Source organism: Bombina bombina, chromosome 2 (genome assembly GCF_027579735.1).
Source record: "Bombina bombina isolate aBomBom1 chromosome 2, aBomBom1.pri, whole genome shotgun sequence".
NCBI classification, from domain to species: Eukaryota; Metazoa; Chordata; class Amphibia; order Anura; family Bombinatoridae; genus Bombina; species Bombina bombina.
In genome coordinates, this window is record NC_069500.1 from 149713153 (window position 1) to 149733400 (window position 20248).

The 20248-nt window shown below is 35.4% G+C and overlaps 1 protein-coding gene across 2 annotated transcripts in view; it reads right to left on the reverse strand.

Annotated features, from left to right (window-relative positions):
* MIER3 (MIER family member 3) overlaps positions 1-19322 on the reverse strand; it is a 77989-nt gene extending 58667 nt beyond the window's left edge. The window contains exons 1-9 of one of the 2 annotated variants that reach the window (XM_053701293.1): positions 19293-19322; positions 16999-17023; positions 12283-12342; positions 8900-9045; positions 8425-8556; positions 7968-8088; positions 2970-3055; positions 2257-2329; positions 631-785 (exon numbers count right to left, since the gene is read on the reverse strand). In XM_053701293.1, coding sequence (XP_053557268.1) covers positions 631-785; positions 2257-2329; positions 2970-3055; positions 7968-8088; positions 8425-8556; positions 8900-9045; positions 12283-12313 — 744 coding nt within the window. In that variant the 5' untranslated portion in view covers positions 12314-12342; positions 16999-17023; positions 19293-19322. The remainder of the gene's footprint in view (positions 1-630; positions 786-2256; positions 2330-2969; positions 3056-7967; positions 8089-8424; positions 8557-8899; positions 9046-12282; positions 12343-16998; positions 17024-19292) is intronic. The other variant, XM_053701291.1, reaches the window with a different exon arrangement.
* Positions 19323-20248: the final 926 nt, after the last annotated feature.

Consider the following 20248-nt stretch of genomic DNA (forward strand, 5'->3'; position numbering starts at 1 on the left):
TGATTGAAGAAATAAACTAAGTATAAAACACCACAGTCCTCTTACGACCTCCATCTTTGTTGACAGTTGCAAGAGAATGACTGGATATGGCAGTGAGGGGAGGAGCTATATAGCAGCTCTGCTGTGGGTGATCCTCTTGCAACTTCCTGTTGGGTAGGAGAATATCCCACAAGTAATGGATGATCCGTGGACTGGATACACTTAACAAGAGAAAACAAATTTTGTGAGTTATGAACAAAAATCAGTGTTGCCTAATCATCCAGTAATTTTTGTATCTTAGCAATGTACATGGAGCATATTGGTGCAAATTCATAAAATATTAGCGGCAAAGTGACCTTCATTACATTAATGGAAGATGGAACTCCCTTTTTCATCATTAAATGATTATACCAAGGTATACTAAAGTCCCTATAAACTGTGAAGCATTGTTTTAAAAGGCTAGGTTATCTAACATTTGTCACATTGAACATGAAAAAACAGGGAATTCTCTAAACTTTCAGCTATGCCCATGCAACACTTCCACTTAGCAGAGGCATGGAAACTTTTTTTTCTTATTTATTCCCAAAATCTTCAACCTCATTTCATAACATCCAACATTAAATAATTTAATAGTACCAAAAATCTACCCACCTGTTCATTATCCTTAACAAGAACCTCATCTGGAGCCTTATCAATGACTTTATCATTACCACTTCTTGATATTGTGTAAAGAAACTCCTTCACTTTGTACTCTGGAAGCACATTAGGGCTCCAGAGTAACTGCTCTTCATGTTCATATGATGTAACTAAGACAAAAAATGGTTAAACTGGAGTTTAGTGATACACAAGAGTCTAAGTACATGTAGTCTGCATATTTACCCAAGGTTTTAAATTTATCATATTTCTGAAAAAATAAATAGCTTTTGGTTTACTTTTTATATTAAGAGGTTAATGTGCATTGTAAGAAGAGGTCTCCAAATCATTCTGAAGAATATAGTTACACTGTAGAGGGCATGGCTACCCAGTGTGTTAAAAGAAAACCAGGCACCTTCAACGTTAACGTGATCATAAATCACCTGCACATGTTTAATACAGCAGCACTCTCCAGTGCCGTTAATCTCTCAGCAGTATCAGATGTGCGGGTGTTAAGTTTATGATCCCTTTAACTTTATTAAGAGCTCTCCCAATACCTGCCCGTTCCTTTTTCCACTGCTGGGGTTTGTTACACAGCAGCCAGTACACGCTGTTAGTACTTGCTCCAAAAGTATGTAGCCAATGAGAAAAAAAAAATATTCTCATTCATTATTTATTTAAATAATGTTCCAATGCTCGGATCACCCCCTGATTGTGCACCTTGCTAGCATCATAAAATCCCCACACAAATTTAAGGGCTAAATCTCAAATGTAATGCCCACACTTTTAGGCTCTCTCAGCAGTATTAGGCATTGTAAGTGTGCACAGGAAGGGGAGCAGCATGAGAGCGCGCTGCAGTAAAAAAGTAATAAGTGTGGACAATACATTTTGGGCTATGAGTTTTCAGTTAATGAGCTACTAACCATCCCACTGCAACTTCTAGCAGATATAAACACGTGGCAGGTGGAGGTAGTACAGTAGTATAAGGGGCTAATGTAAGGGAGAAAAAAAAATTGGCGGAAGAGAACAGATGGCGCAATTGGCCAGCTCTGCCCAACTACTCATTCACTTGACAAAAGACCAATACACAATCACTTGACAATTCAATACAACATTGGCACACAGAACTTACACAATTAACAAAACCCTGGCAGTGTGTGGGGATATTTGTTGTTGGGATCATCAGGAAATCTGTATAGCACTACCTACACCTGTATCTTGCAGGTGAGACTAATCAGTGCCATGCCCACTGAATCCCTCCCTCCACTTGCACCTGTGTGGCCTAGAAAGAATCCCACTGCACTGGGCAAGTTTTAGGTGCAGTTTGTGGTGGCTGGCAGGAGAAAGTGGGGGCACTCATGGATGTCTTGGAAGCTCAAACCAGGGTGCCAAAGGCTAATTTTAAGGTGTCAGTGGTACCCTTATGCCCGGGTTTGTCTAGCTCTGATGTAGCAAGTTTCACAACAAATTGTCTAGCAAACGAAATTTAAATAAGAGGTTTTATATATTTGCTTCCATTACCTTCTAGATCATAACTTCTCATATAAAGCAGCAATATTAGTGCACAACCCAGAAAAACAATTTATAAACTTCTGGCTTATGTAGTGGTTGCAATATATTGCACTTGGTTCCGGAGTCACTTACCTGTGAAACCTGGTATATATTTCCCTTGATAAGGTGGAATTTCTGCCTGATGATATGGACCAACCATTATTTCCTAAAAAGTAGAAAGAAAAAACGCAAAAAAAATAAATAAAAATAAAAATGTATTTTAGGCCTTTTAGTAATTATTAACCTATTCCCAACATTAGGACGTTCTATGCTGTCCTAACTTCGCTGGGTCCCAACCATTCGGCTGCCCTGAAACCTTAGCCGCTTCCTATGTGGGCATGCCTAGCATCATAGGCACGCCCCCTACACATAAATCGCATCATTGAAATCACGTGATCGCATGATTTAAATTTTTTAGTCATCCGTTTAGTTTGTTCTGATGTAGACAAATGAGTCACGCCAGGAAGGGGTTAAAGTGGACCACATTCAAAACAGGATAAACGAGAGATATAGACAATAGCATATCTCAAAATGCATGATGAACATTGACAGCATAAATAGCCATGAATATGATTTGCTTCTAGAAGTTTTTATAAAGGGATTAAACCAACTTAAAATCCCATATATATGTTCTTTAAATACTACACCAGTTGTGTTAATAGATGTAGTTGTCATTAATAACTGAGCCCTATGCATGATACCAAAAACCCATTGCACGTAACACTACAGCAGCGGAGTACAACCACATAATGTATTGCATTTCATTTAGAGTAATATATTTATTAAAGAGATCAGCATATAATCACCTTTCGTAAGTCCTCAGGAGTATTCCCATATTCTGTTTCCAAGTCTTCACTTTCTGACTCCTTATCCCCATCGTAGGCTGTATTAGCTTTTTTTTGCCCCAGATTTAAAAAAAAAAAAAAAAGGGGAGGGGAAAAATAAATAAATAAATATATAAACATTTTATAAACAAACATTTATCTCTAAAAGTAAAGATAACTGGCTTGTAGTTGCCATAAAGGGGCCACATGAAGTCAGAAGTTAAGACTGGCGACTACTAGCACTATTAATCAGAGAGAATGGAGTGGTTAATGCGATAGCAGCGGGTAGCTGCCTCCTATTGTGCTTTAATACAATCATGGGTCTGGGGAGCGGTGGTCCACAAGCAATAGGATACCACAGGGAGTTGGTGTTATTAGTATTTATACAGATACCTAGATGATTAACCATTTCTAAATTTGGAGCATACCATCATAATCAGATTAAAAAGGGACAGTAAAGTCAAAATTAAACTTTCATGATTTAGATAGAACATGCAATTCTAAGCAAAATTTTCACTTTACCCATTTCAAAATTGTTTTGTTCTTTTGGTATCATTTGTTGAAAAGCATATCTAGGTGAACTTGGGAGCAGCAACACACTCCTGGGAAATAGCCTTGTCATTGGCTCACTCAATATGTTGCTAACAGTAGTGCATTACTGCTCCTTCAACAAAGGAGACAAAGAGAATTAAGCACATTAGCAAAAGTAAATTGGAAAGTCACATAAAACTGTATACTCTGAATCATGAAAGAAAAATTAGGGGTTTCAAGTCTCTTTAAGAGAATGACTAACGGTTGCCTTGATATTAAGAAAATATTTATATTTCACATTTTACTTCTTCATAAAAAGGCTGGCCACTACAATCTACAAAGTCTTTCACAAAGATTTGCTGTATTAAAAAAAACAAAAACACACACACAACCCAAACAATCTAAAATTCCAGATAATATATTCCTGCTGCTTGCCTAGTCTTGACTTTCAGAGGTTCAATCAGTAGAGTAAAGGTATAACGTTTATTTTGGATATTGAGGTTTACTTGGATCCAAATCCTTCAACAGCCCTAGGAGGATGCAACAGGGGCTACACATTTGAATACAATAGAAGGGTCAACTCTTGCTTAAAGTGATGTTAAATCCTAGCGTTTCAAAAAAACGTTAGGACTTACGATCGCTAAAAATAAATAGGACTCAATCATCACTGTGGGCCAAACTTACCCTGTCTCCTCTCTGAGGCGACGTTTCCACCTCTAAACTAATAGCTGTGCTAGCATACAGAACAGTGCCGTATGACTAGCACAGCTATTGGTCCAGAGGAAGAAATGTCACCTCATTGAAAAAAGGGGCGCTGAAAGGATAAGTTTAGCACAAGTCCTATTTTTCATGATTGTAAATACTAGCGTTTTTGAAACGCTAGGATTTACCAATCACTTTTAAATTGTTTGGATAGAGCATGACATGTTAATCAAGGTTACAATTTACTTCAATACTGAATTTTGCTTTGCTCTCTTGGTATCCTTTAACAAAGAATAATCCTAGGTGAGTTCAGGAGTGTGCATGTAACTAGCTATCGGGCAGCAGTGTTTTCAATAATGTTTACAGCAGTCATACATAGCTAAAAACACTGCACACTCCTAAACTCCCATCAGCCTTCCCAGCTTTACTCTTCAACAAGAATACCAAGATTTCATCTGAATTAAAAAAAGTTTAATTAGGACTGGTTTAAAATGTTATTTTTTGTTTACATCATTTTTATTGAGGTGTATAATGATGACATACAAATAAGAAAAGAACAACATCTCACAATAAACTTAATTGTAGCATAATATACAGTCATTTCCATTTCCAAAGTAATAGTAGTCAGTAGTATGTCATATTTAGAGTCCCAAGACAAGGCAAACCTCATACTTTTTTTACTTTTATGTATTACGTTTCTTCAATAATTAAATAACAATGAGACATAATACAAACATGCATGTCACAGTATACAGTAATAGCAAGCTTTTGATGAGAAACAGGAAAACTCAGCATATTCATTACGTATGTAAAAATTTTGCATTGCTTAAAGGGAAGTAGGGGAAAAGTGATAAAGGATAGATGATAGCAAATGATGGTAATAAGTGATACAAGCGATCTAAGCTCTCCAACGACGACTAATGAAAATCAGACTAGAGCTCAGACCACGTGTCTAAGGCAATAAGATATCTCTAAGTATTAGAGGTGGTTGGGGATTGTGGACAGCCTTGACTACAAAAAAAAAAAAAAAAAAAAAAAAAAAAAAAAAAAAGGCGAGCAGGGGATATGAGGGGACAATGACCCACTAGCGATCTTCAATCCCTCCTTCTAGGCATTGTCGCCAAGCTTCCCAACACATACAGTGCATCGTGATATTATTGTTGGCTGCAAACACCGCACATTCCATCGTTTCAATATGTACCATAGTGGACTTAATCTGGCTCCATCTTGGGCCCTTAGATTGGAGCCACGACCTAGCAATGTTTAGCTTGACAGCCATGAAAAAAAAAATATTATATATATATATATATATATGAATTTTAAGTGCCTAGGCATCTTATCAGAAATTAAATGGAACAATGCTGCAGCTGGGCGATTAGCCTCCGCCATACCTATTTTAGCGCAGTAGTATAATACCCTATTCCAGATTCTTTGAATCTTGGGACACTCCCACCACATATGTGCGGGACAGCCCACTTTGGCGCAGCCCCTCCAACATGAAGGGGAGTTTGTTTTGGATATTTGGAACAGGCGTAAGGGAGTATAGTGCCATTGTGTCAGGATCTTGAAGTAAAGCTCAAAGTAGGTGGTGCTGTGAACTGCACACTTGGTGAGTAGAGTTGGTGAGTAGAGTTGCGGATCTCCAGGCTCTCAGGAGCCTCAAAGTGTAGAGCGTTTTCCCAGTGTTTTATATAGAAAGATTATATAGAGGCGCTTGTATGATAGCAGAATAGGCAAAGGAGAACACCCTTGAGGTGAGAATTTTAGCCTCCCAGAGTTTTTCCCATAAAGTTTGGGATCTCAAAGGTTCAGTGGTGAAACCCCAAGCCCGTAAGAAGTTTCGTAGTCTGAAGAATTCAAAGTTCATTAAAGGCGAGGAGGGAAAGTGACTTTGAAATGGAGTGGCTGTGAGTAGGCCAGCATCTGAAAAAAGATCTTTTACTGTCTGAATTCCCAGAAGTTCCCACTCTAAAGGGTGTGAGTCTACCAGGGCACTCAATAGGCCGGAGATAGAATGAATTGGGGAGGGATGCGGAGCAATTCTCTCTCTATGGTGAATTTTATCCCAAAACTTCAAATTAGAAGCTATAATATAGTTTGTACTTATCTCCGGTTTTCTGGAGTGTTTCGGAATCCATATCAGATCTCGCAAGTTAAGTCCCTGTGGTAAAGATGCCTGTTCAATTTCCGCCCATCTACACCCAGAAGAATCTTTCCCCCATGCTGTAATATGGGCTAACCTTGATGCTTCGTGATATGCCGCTATATTGGGAGCCGCTGCGCCTCCAGCTAATACTGGATAAGACATGATTTTCATTGCCACTCTAGGGCGTTTATTTTTCCAGATGAAGTGGTTACACAAATCGCTGAAAATGTGAAATGCCGCCTTTGGGTATAGGAAGACATTGAAAGAGGTATGTTAATTTTGATAGCAGCCACTCTTCCCCACCAGGACATATTTGGCGAATCCCATTAAAATTTTATTTTTAATCTTGAGAAAAGCAGTGAATGCTGGCCCTCTGCAATATGCTCATAAGACTACCTGCACATATTAGCAATCATTCTTTCTCAGAGAGCAAAGCATAATAGGGGGACAGAAATGCCTTTCCATGCAGCTCAATGTACAAGAGGCATTTGTTCTTCTCAAACTATTGTGAGTAACAGGGATAGGCACAGACAAAGGCTGTGGCGGACATTTTCCAAAGTACAGACCTTAGTGAAGGACACCAAGATACATTTGAAATTAAAAACATTTTATAGTGCTTCATGTTATTATACTGATGTAGATACCACTGATCCTATAACTAGCCCTTGTCTAGCTATACCCATGTGCCAGTGTCACTACTGTGTCATTATATAGTGCTGGGTGTTCTACTGATGCAGATACCACTGATCCTATAACCAGCTCTCCTCTGCCTATACCCATGAGCCAGTGTCACTACTGTGTCATTATACTGATGCAGATACTACTGACCCTATAACCAGTCCTTGTCTGGCTATAGGCATGCGCCAGTGTCACTACTGTGTCTTTGTATAGAGCTGGATGCATTATACAGATACACATCCAGTATTTCACTCAGGCTTTAGTTATTCCATAACTTATCACCCAATATCGCTAGCAGTCTCTTGACAAACCACTAACTTTATTCACACTACATATTTTTTTTTTATTCCTATTATTCAATCAAAACATATACTAAGGTTGTGGCGGACACTGCAAGGGCTAGTCACGGACACCAGTTGCCTATCCCTGATGAGTAATAAGCAAAAGGAGGAGATCCTATAAGGAGGAGATCCTAAACATTTCTAAAGTAGATGCTGGGGGAGTTGCAGAATTGGATCATTTACTTTGAGACATTAAAGGGACACTAACCCCAAAATTTTTCTTTCATAATTCAGATAGAGAATACAATTTCAAACATTCCAATTTACTTCTATTATCTAATTTGCTTCATTCTTTAGATATCCTTTGTTGAAGAAATAGCAATGCACATGGGTGAGCCAATCACGAGGGATGTGTGTGCAGTCGCCAATCAGCAGCTACTAAGCCTATCTAGCTATGCTTTTTATCCAACAATATCAAGAGAATGAAGAAAAATAGAGGTAAATTAGAAAGGTGTTTAAAGTTACATTCCCTTTCTAAATCAAGAAAAAAAAAAAAAAAAAAAAAAAAAAACTAGGTTTCATGGCCCTTTAAGGAATGCATCTCATTTTCAATATTCAGTGTTATCAGTATTTTTTACTTACATCTTAATGGACGGGGAAAGAAGTCTGATGCATCATGAGAAGTGACCGATGGAGTTAAATCATCAGCTGAAGACTGTGTTTCTTCATCATCACCTGACAAAAGATCTTTTGCTATTTCCTCCTTAAGATAAAATACAAGACACATTCTAACATCAACTGGTTATGCAACACAACCAGCAACGTCCAAGAACTAAAAAAAAAAAATCTACTAAACAAATAGGGCTTTAAATAACGTTATCTGGGAACGGCATAGAACAAATATGGCTTAGTTTCCATTGTGGTAAAGTGTGGAAACTGGTGCTCACAAAGAATCTACATAGACTTTAATGGAGATATATTTTTTATCACCAGTTTCCATAATTTACCACCTCAATGGAAACTAGGCCTATGCAGGCAGATGCAATGTTCTACAGCAACCCAAAATAAAGCAAATAAAGAATTGTTTGAAATCACTTACTTTGTCCAGAGTCATGTCCGGCAGTTCATCAGCAAGTTCACTTGGAGAACTCCCTGCACTGGAGCTTATTACTGCATTTGCAGGTCCATAAGCATAGATCGCCAACAGATCTTCTAAAGGCATGCTTCCTTCCTGTAGAAATACAGTTATAACACATTTTGAGAAGTTTGATGGAGATATTTGCTAAGACAGCCAAACAAATCAATTCTAGAGCGTCTATTTTTGGTTTCATAGAATTATAAATACGTAACCCTGGATTATTTTTTATTTTATGTATCTAAGCAGATATAAATCTGTATCAGAATTACTGCATTTAATTTGTTTTAGTGTGTTGTATACACTATAACCATGTTACAATCTTTCATAATATCTCTAGGTATAATAAATGAGCAGTTTATGAACACATTTTTCAGCTTAAAGAAATAGGTTTGCCTCAGTTTCTTTTACTATAAAAAACACCAGAGTTGTAAAGTACCCTTTCTAAATCTTCAATTTCAGAACCAATGTTTCTGCCACCCTCCTTCATTTCTTCCTCTTCAAGAGTTCTCTCGTCGTCATAATCATGTACCAACATTTCCGCTGTAGGATCAAAGTCATGATCTTCAGATGACAGAGAGCCAACTGCAACAATTAAAAATAAAATTAAAAAAATTGACAAAAATATATAGCAAATGTTTGCTAAGACCAAAAAACAAGTGTAATTATGACAAGAGTATTTATCATTGCTTAAAATGCATTTACTTAAATATAACTTATTTCCACAAGTACAGTTAACAAAAAGGCACGAATTAAAAATGGTTCTACTAGTTAAACCAGAACTTTATATGCATAATTTCACCTATAAAAAAGACACACCTAGCATGATTAATCAGATTGTCTGCATCCAGATCTATTTTTAGCATAACAAAATATTTAAAGTACTTTGCACATCATCCCTAGAAAGATGGTACATAATTTAAAATAGGGTGCCACATTTAGAATGGTTACTTCACAACTAAATGGTAAAGATGACTTACAAAGCCTGCAATAGCAACAATTTTCCAAACACACTTAAAGTGAAAGTCAATTTTGATTCATCAAAATTGACATTTCACTTGTTTTCTTCAAAAACTTACCTTTTAATCATGACAGCCGCTGCAGCAATTCCTCCGGCAGTCGGAAGCCTCATGTCAGAAATGACGAATCCGGCTTCCTCCAATCACGCCCCCCCCCCCGGCAACATTGTGATTGTTGGAAGCCGGATTAGTCATTTTGGACCCACGAAGAGGGCTCCCGACGGGTGGAGGAAGCGCTGCAGCGGCTGTCAGGATTAAAAGGTACGTTTTTGAAGAAAACGAGTGAAATGTCAATTTTGATGAATTAAAGTGCCCTTGTTTTTAATAGGATTATTAAAAACCGGGCACTAATTCATCGAAATTGACCTTCACTTTAAAGCAACATAACATTGTATATTAGATTTTTCTTTGCATGTTTTGTAGATTATCCATTTATATAGCCCATCTGAGAGTGTTTTTGTAACAATGTATAGTTTTGCTTTTTTTAAATAACATTGTTTTGATTTTTAGACTCCTAACCAAGCCCCAAAGTTTTAGATGTATACGGACTCCTACTTGCTGCCGTTTGTGTGTGTGTGTGTAATGAATCTTTTCGTATGAAGGGGGGTAGGAATGGGAAATGTCTGCTCTTCATGCTTTCTCAGCCCATTGCTGTGGGTGTCCCAGCCTAACCTAATCAACGGTGCTAATTGGGAGTTTCTAAGTAAGTTTATAAAAATGTTTTAAACTGGATTTTTATATCAGTATCTGAATATTCTTCTTTATAGTAGAGTCTATTACTTGCAGTTATAAGAAAATTGGTGTGTACATTACATAAATGCATGAAACAAGTTTTCGCAGAACTTTAGGTATGCAATAGTTACATGCATTTCATTCTTAAAGGGATACTGAAGTCTAGGGCTGCAAGTATTATTTTTTCGATTAATTGGATTAAAAAAAAATAAAAAAAAATACTATATTTAAAATAAAATCCACATACTAGTGCTAGAAATACTAGTGCTAGAAATATAAACTTCAGACTAAAACTGGATTACCCAATTATTTTTTTTTAACTGGCAGCAGAACACATTTTTATAATATTTTTTATTTTTTTTTAAAAAACACAAACTGTTTCAAAAGAGGTAGAACTACAAAGAGTTAATAACATTCTGTTATTCGCGCTCTCAGAAACTTTGCATTCAAATGAAAAAATGACAACGTGACCACATGCTCCTGGCTGAGGCTGGCTCTCTTTTTGCAGCTATTTTGCCTGCAGCAGAAGAGAGGCACTCAGATTGTGCCTGAGATGCATAAGTAGGGTTTTGCCAATATCACCAAGGTGGGATATTTCTCTTTGTCAACTCTCCATCAATACAAGGGACCTCTTAAAGTAAGTCTGGACTTCATTCTAACATAAAAATATATTGAATATCTATATGCAATGGTAAATAACCAGCTATAAAAGGTTAGGGAATAAAATATCAGATATATACTTAGACATTGAATTTGGTATATATTACAATTAATATATACATATAGAATAAAAAAAAAAAAAAAAAAAAAAAAAAATCAAAAACGGTAATGACTATATATATATCAATAACAGGACAAAGCCTTACACATATATCTACACAGTAAATATAATCAGCAATAGCAAGCAATCCGCTAATAATTGAGCAAACAGGCAATAGTGCCATCAATTCAAATAACTCCCTCCAATCTAGGGTTAGGTGTAAATAACAAACTCGGCACTATATTATGCAAAGCATAGTCCCAAATCACCAGATTTAATATAAACAATCAAAATGATGACTCCTATTTTATTTCTGGGTTGTACATAAGCCAGGAGTAGTTATAAACTTATGTCCTGAAAAAGTGAAAAGTAAACGTCATTTAGGGCATAACCATAAAACACAATACCGTGTGCAGGAGCTCATTGGAGTGAAGCAATGGGTGCTGTGCACAGACCAACTAATCAATTATGAGATTTGTTGACTATTTTCATAATCTATGATTATCGTTTAGTTATTGCAGCTCTATACTAAACATTTTTTCTTTTATGATTCAGATAGTGCATGCACTTTTAAGCAACTTTTTAATTTACTCCTATCATCAATTTGTCTTCGTTCTCATGGTATCTTTATTTGAAAAAGCATGAATGTAAGCGTACGAGCCGGCCCATTTTTGTTTTAGTACCCTGGATAGCACATGCCGATTGGTGGCCACTACCCAGGTGCTGACCTAAAAATGGGGCAGCTCCTAAGCTTTGCAATACTGCTTTTTCAAATAAAGATACAAAGAACGAAGACAAATTGATAATAGTAAATTAGAAAGTTGCTTAAAAGTGCATGCTTTATCTGAATCATGAAAGAATTTTGGGTTTAGTATCTCTTTAAGTTACATTTTTGTATTAAACGGATGTTCTGTGGCCTTTGTGTGAGCTCTCAGAGTAAACAGGCTACGATTAGGTTTATGGGTCATGACTCTTTCCCAACTACACAGAAGCATATGTGTGCAATCCCATTAAGTTATATTAATGGATGACTATTTTAACGGATAACTAATAATTCATTTTGTGTTATAGTAACAGTGCTGAATCATGCAATGCTGACTACCCTAACAGATAAAGAACAAAAGTGTATTTTATTGAGATTACATCATTTTGTAATACCTTAGAAGATTTCTAAACAAAGATGCAAAGAACACATTTAAGGGGGGGAAAAAAAAAAGCATGATCTATTTCCTTTCTTAAAGCACCAGCCTCACTTAAGCACTCGTAAAGAGTAAAAATTAATTTAAAAAAAAAAAAAGTTTCTCAAATTACCTTTACTTTCTCTTTGGCATTCTGACTGCATATTTCATTGTGAAATGCTTCAGTAGTTATCTATTTCAGAGAGAAATTGAAATAAAACAGTATTTTCAAGATTCAGATAAGTTTTCTAAAATGTATGGACTACCCTGCTGGTTTCATTACAAAGGCTATAACTTTCATGTACACACACTACTAGAGTGCACAATCTATAAAACAATGGTTTATTTAATGTGTATAATAAAATAAAAAATAGAGAGAATATATATATATATATATATATATATATATATATATATATATATATATATATATATATATATATATATATATTAATTAAAGGGAGAAAACCCAATTTTTCTTTCATGATTCAGATAGAGCATGCAATTTCAAAGCAACTTTCTCATTTACTCCCATTATAATTTTTTCTTTGTTCTCTTGCTATCTTTATTTTAAAAGTAGGAATGTAAAGCTTAGGAGCTGGCCCATATTTGCTTCAGAACCTGTGTTATGCTTGCTTATTGGTGGGTAAATGTAGCCACCAATGAGCAAGCGCTATCCAGGGAGCTGAAGCTAAAATGGGCCGGCTCCTAAGCTTTACATTCCTACTTTTTAAATAAAGATAGCAAAAGAACAAAGAAAAATTAAAAGGAGCAAATTAGAAAGTTGCTTAAAATCACATGCTCTATCTGAATCATGAAAGAAAAAAAAATTGGGTTTAGTGTCCCTTTAAGTCTATATAGACTTATGTTACTACCACGCAGTAATTCAACTGTAATAGAAAATAATTAAATGTTCTTTGTATTAAATAAAGACAATAAGAAAACAACTGCATTCACTGGATCTTTCCAAACGTATTGAGAGAGGGAAAAAAAAAAAAAAAAAAAAAAAAAAAGGTACAACTTTTTCAATATTAATAAAGTCCTTGTAAAATTATGTATTACTTACTATAAAATGTAAATAGGATTGGTGCTAATATAGTTATTTACCTTATCAGAATAGAAATATATCTGGGCATGTTACTTTTTTGTAGATGCTATAAACCAGGGCTCGACAAACCCAGGAGCCAGACAGCCACTGGCTCATAGAATTTTACCCCTGGCTCCTAACTTTTTGGGTTATCCCCCATATTTCTATATACAAATATCACTCTCTGGCTCCTTAAAGTATGATTGACTCCTAAATATTCTTTCTGGCTCCTAAATTTTAAACAAATTTGTCGACCCCTGCATTCTTAGCACCTAGTGTCAGTCAAGAAATATATCTGGAACTAAGTGCAAGAGGATACTTTTCTCAAAAACACAACACCGATACTTTTCTCAAAAACACAACAAAAACTCTTGAACAGCTTGCTAAGTGGGACTGGTGCTGCTAATATATCATCCTTACTATTAAAAGGCACAATCCCTTTAGTAAAAATATAGCCAGGTGATGGAAGCCAAAAACTGTGTTGCTTTCAAAGAGGGTCAATATTTTGCAGTGCACAAAGATTGGGCAGATGATACAAGAAAAGTTAGTATATAAAGATGAAAACTTATGCTTAAAAAGTTGAGGATCTGGACACTAGATAATGCTTTTTCAATGATTTGGGCCATTTTAGTTAAATCTATTTTTTAAATGAGTGTGAAACCCAATTCCTGATTCAGACAGAGCATGCAATTGTAAACAACTTTCCAACTGTCTTATCTATTTTTCTTTGTTCTCTTGGTATTTTATGTTGAAAAGCATTCATAGGTAGACTCAGGCATCGCAATGTACTACTGGGAGCTAACCGTTGGGTGGTGGTTGCAGATTTATGCCTCTATTCATTGGCTCACCCAATGGGTTCAGAGAACAAAGCCAATTTGATAATAGAAGTGAAATAGAAAGTTGTTTAAAATTGTATGCTCAGTTTGAATCGTGAAAAAAAAAAAAAAATGCGTTTCATGCCCTTTTTGAAGTATATTTTAGCCAAACATAAATACAAGCAACATTGCCAACTGTTCTAAGAGGGACATTGTACTTTTCTTCATGAGAGGATATAACACATTAAAAACTAAAATGTGATTAATGTATCTGATACACACACCACAAAGTACTCTCAATGCTGCATTTGACAGTTGAATGCATGTTGTCAAAATAAGAAAAAAAGTTTTTTTACTCCACAAGAGAAAAGCACCGAGTTCTTATACTGAAAATATGAGATTTGATGAAAATGCTTCTGCAACAACCACCTTTTAAAAAAGCAAAATAGGGAGAACATAACGGATGATAAATTACAAAAGACGTATCGATCTGTATCTTAAAGGGACACTGAACCCAATTTTTCTCTTTTGTGATTCAGATAGAGCATGACATTTTAAGCAACTTTCAAATTTACTCCTATTATCAAACTTGCTTTATTCTCTTGGTATCTTTATTTGAAATGCAAGAATGTAAGTTTAGATGCCGGTCCATTTTTTGTGAACAACCTGGGTTGTCCTTGCCGATTGGTTAATAAATTCACCCACCAATAAAAAAGTGCTGTCTAGAGTTCTAAACCAAGGGAAAAAAAAATTAGATTCCTTCTTTTTCAAATAAAGATAGCAAGAGAACAAAGAAAATTTGATAATAGGAGTAAATTAGAAAGTTGTATGCTCTATCTGAATCACGAAATAAAAAAAATTGGGTTCAGTGTCCCTTTAAGAAAAAGCAACATTTTATTTACCCAACGCAAAGTTATATGCAAGCAATAGTGCATAAATATAATGCATGAGAGTTTTCTTATTGCAGCTTTAGATCCCTTTAATTAAAAAAAGGGATAGAAAGGTCAAAATTGAAATGTGCATTTCAATTTTAAATAGAAGCATTGTTGCAATATACTTTCATTAGTAAAAATGCTTCCAGTAAAAAAAAAAAAAAAGGTATTTTTTCCAGAGGCATATGCACACATCCCGTGAGGACCTATGCATCAGTATTCAAACACTGCTTCCTCAGAGAGGTGGCTTTGGTGTGTATTGCGTCAGAAAGCTACTGCTGACCCTCTGAGAAGGTGTGGAGTTTGAATACTCGTGCATTGCCCTCACTGGATATGTGCATATGCCACAGAAAAAAACAGTAATAACTTATTAGAAGCATATTGCAAAAACCCTTCTGTTTCAAATTGAAATGCATATTTGCTCTTTCTACCCCTTTAATGTTTAAGAATATGAAACTATTACTTATGAATTACTCAACTTGTATCAGATTAAAGGTATTAGCGAATTGACTTCACGGCTAAAGGAAGGTTTTCCATAATCGCATACCATGGCCTCTGAAGTTTATTGTATATATGGTGTAAAACCGGTTTACTGCAAATGGACCAGTCTCATCCAGTAATACAATTTATTTATAGAATTAGTTCCCATTAACTGAATTTTTAGTGACTTAAACATATCAACTGTAAATGCATGTGAGTATTCTGAATTAGCCCTTATGTTAAAATTACTGTTACATCTAACTGCAAGTGGTGCATCATAAATCCTGAAGAATTAAAAAAGAATCAAAGAATGTAGAACTGATGAAAACAAATTAATCTTTTAAACAAATGGTTTAAAAATAGTACAGACACTTAAAATGATCATTTAAAATTAGTAATTTAAAAATAGGTTAGATTTTATTGCAACCTTCATTCACCAGTTGGTACTACTTATGCACAGTTCAAAATATATGCTTTAATCAGATATTTTTTTATATCTCACTAGGTTGCTGTCTTTCTTCAGAGCAGCATCCAATCACATTGCATGCCGTACGGCACGCAATGTGATTTGATGCCACACTGAAGAAAGACAGCAGGCTAGTGAGGGGCGGACAGTGGATAACAAAGTAAGGATTTATGATTAAAGCATATCTTTCAAACCACACAGACAAAACCTAATAAAATCTAAAATTTTTTTTTATTAATTATCAGGCGTTTACCATCACTTTAAGATGAATCTTAACATCCAACAAATAAGCTATTTTATTCAATAAATAGCAATATATTAAAAAGTGGTTACTGGAAGCAATAAATCCCAGTTCAGATGTCTGCAATAACTGACATTTAAATCTTTTTACCCAACCTTGAAAGATCAGCAAAAGAATCACCACTTGAAATAGTTAGCTAAAACAGGACAGGAAAAACGAGATTAAAAAAATAAATAAATATATATATATATATATATATATATATATATATATATATATATATATATATATATATATATATATATATATATATATATATATATATATATATATATATATATATATATATATATATATATATATATATATATATATAAGAATAAGAGGAACAAATCCCAAAAACCACAGGCTCAGCTAAAGAGTATCCCAGAAATGTATAAGATGATAATGGACAGCAAGACTGTAGGAAAACTTGTGATCAATTAAAAAAATAAAAAAAAATAAAATAAAAAAAAAAACACACTACTAAACATTTATTTTGAAACAGTCATGTTCTGAGTAAAACAGAATTGGGGTCAGTTCCTGCATCTGCACTCTGCAGCAATTAGGATTGGCTTCAACCATAATGGATGATAAAAGCCAAAGTAATAAAATGTGACAAAAGTGTATTTATATTGAAACAAAGGTAAAGCAAAGATAACCCATTAAGATGTTTCAATTTTAAGATAAGAAAAAATACAAACAGGCAAAACATCAAAAATCTACTCAGTCTTTTCTTTCAGCAAATCATGGAGATGTAAAGCACAGATGAAAAGAAACAGGGCATACCTGGACTCGAACTGTCAAAGGAAGTCTGTACAAAGAGAAAACAGATATAACGTTAAATACCTGGCCTAAACCAATTTTTGTAAACTTTTTCTAAGGCAGCCTAACCAAAAAAAAATTAAAGTTTAAAGGGACACTGAACCCAATTTTTTTTTTCTTTTGTGATTCAGAGCATGCAATTTTAAGCAACTTTCTAATTTACTCCTATTATCAATTGTTCTTCGTTCTCTTGCTATCTTTATTTGAAAAAGAAGGCATCTAAGCTAAGGAGTCAGCCAATTTTTGGTTCAGAACGATGGGAAGCACTTTTATATTAGTGGGTGAATTTATCCACCAATCAGCAAGAACAACCCAGGTTGTTGACCAAAAGTGGCCGGCATCTAAACTTACATTCTTGCTTTTCAAATAAAGATACCAAGAGAGAGAAGGATGAAAAGCTGATAATAGGAGTAAATTAGAAAGTTGCTTAAAATTGAATGCTCTATCTGAAAGAAAAAAAAAATTGGGTTCAGTGTCCCTTTAAGCTTTTTTAATTTGATAGAGCGTACAGTTTTAAACAAACTTTCCGATTTACTTCTAGTTTTGATTGTGATCTTAGCATTCTTTGTTGAAAAGCAGACCTAGGTTGGCAAAGAAGCAGCAGTGCATTGCTGTGAGTTATCTACTGATTTGTGGAGATATATATATATATATATATATATATATATATATATATATATATATATACCTCTTGTCACTGGCTCACCCAATGTCTTCAGCTAGATCCCAGTAGTGCATTGCTGTACTTAAAAGATAACACGAGAATTAAGCACATTTAATAATACAAGTAAATAAAAAATGTGTTTAAAATTAAAGTGATGGTAAATTAACTTTTAGTTACAATATTTGTGATCATAAACTAAAAGATGAGGGCTTTCATTCATGAAAGCAGGCTTTGGCAACTTAATTTGTTTTATTTTAAATTAATTATCCTTTCATGTTTTCCTATATGTTGCCGTTCCTCCGCCCATAACGGATATATCCTACTTCACTGACGATTCAGGCTGAAGCCAATCTTATAGCGCCCCTTTCGCTGGACATCATGAATGAAAGACCCCATCTTTTAGTTTATGATTACAAATATTGTAACTAAAAAAAGTTAGTTTACCATCACTTAAAGTAAATCATGCAACAATCCCCAGCAATAAATAGATAACAGCATTGAATACATGTACATAAGCAAAAAAGGAAACAGGTTTTCAAAATACTTTTTAATTTCTACTTTATAAAATAACACCATGACTCCCAATAAGAACTATAATTAACACTTTTGTTATCTAAGATGATAAAGATACATTTAAAAATTGTGCGAGAATATATATATATATATATATATATATATATATATATGCAAAAAAAGTCTCTTGGTAAACTTTCAATGATTTCAGACTAACATTAAATACATCACAAATCAAATTATTAACATATTTGACGCCACGGGTGCAACAAAGTTATTCAACTTTTGCTCAAAGCCAAAAGGGTAAAACACGTTTATTAAATATTTGACAGAGAGTCGTTCAATATTAAGTACCACCGTCTTCTATAGAAACAGACGAAAATAAGTTTGAACTTCGCACCCTTTGGCAGTAATAATCGGGTGTATAAAAGCAAATATAAAGGGGATACTATGACGTACGTGCATATAAGCGTACATCGCTAAACACGTACACTTCCAATGCAAGTAGACGTCACTCCTATATAGTAAACAATGTTGATTTTGTGGGATGCAGTGCGCTTAGACACTTACAGATGCAGAAACTGCCTAAACTTACACATAAACTCAGCATATAACGAGTGTGTGTATATAAGCAGTGTGAGTACGAATATACGCAGGGTAGTTACTGTGTGATGCAGCTCTTTATTAGCCAGTAGCGGCCAGTGCCCCAGCCGGACGCTGTCTGTAAGAACAGTAATATGCATCACAGAGGGATGGGGACCACATCAGACCAAATATACCTGAACCCTTACCAACTATCTAGCGGTATCACCGGACCCTCACACCGGAAGCCCCCAGCCCCGGCCACCGCCTCTCACAGCTCCCGGTCCCACCCCCGTCCCGGACTGTCCGCTCCCACCCGCGGCCTAAAGCTACTTTTCTCGGTCCAGAGCGAACTTCCCGGTTCCATCTCCACTCTATAGTTAGATTATGTCATGTGGATTTCGCTCACTACGCATAGGCCCGTAAACGGCCGCTCAAAAACCCGGGATTCCCGAGCAAAATGTCCCTCCCCCCTCTCCGGCCCGGTTTTCCTTCTTACCTCCGCCATATTGGTACCTCTTGGCGAACGAGTTGCAACTGCGCAAAGTACCCGGATGAAAAGTCTCAACCAATCAGAAGACGCCTAGCCAGAGGTGTCCGGCGGCCAGGAGGAGTGGGCGTGGTCTGAGCGAGAGTACCAAAGAGGAGGAGATAATTGGAATATATACACTGTCACTGATAGTTAAACATTGTGTATATGTGTACGTGTGTTGTGATGCACTCAGATCTAAACATTTTGTGTGCACCTTTATTTCTGAAGCACGTGACCACTGAGAGCTAAACATTGTGTGTTTCTGTGTGTAACCATTGAGAGGAAAACGTGTGTACCTGGGTATGGTCTATATAAACAGATCTAAACCCAGGTTGATCACCAAAAATGGGCCGGCATCTAAACTTACATTCTTGCATTTCAAATAAAGATACAGAGATAATGAAGAAAAATTGATAATAGGAGTAAATTAGAAAGTTGCTTAAAATGTCCTGCTCTATCTGAATCACAAAAGAAAAAAATTGGGTTCAGTGTTCATTTAAGTTAACATTGTGCAAGTGTCCGATATATGTTAAAGGGACACTGAACCCACATTTTTTCTTTTGTGATTCAGATAGAGCATGCAATTATAAGCAACTTTCTAATAGACTCCAATTATCAAATTGTCTTCATTCTCTTGGTATCTTTATTTGAAATGCAAGAATGTAAGTTTAGATGCCGGCCCATTTTTGGTGAACAAACTGGGTTGTTCTTGCTGATTGGTGGATAAATTCACCCACCAATAAACAAGTGCTTTCCATGGTTCTGAACAAAAAAATAGCTTAGATGCCTTCTATTTCAAATAAAGAAAGCAAGAGAACATAGAAAAATTAATAATAGATGTAAATTAGAAAGTTGCATGCTCTATCTGAATCTCAAAAGAAAAAAATTGGGTTCAGTCTCCCTTTAACTGTGATCCACTTATA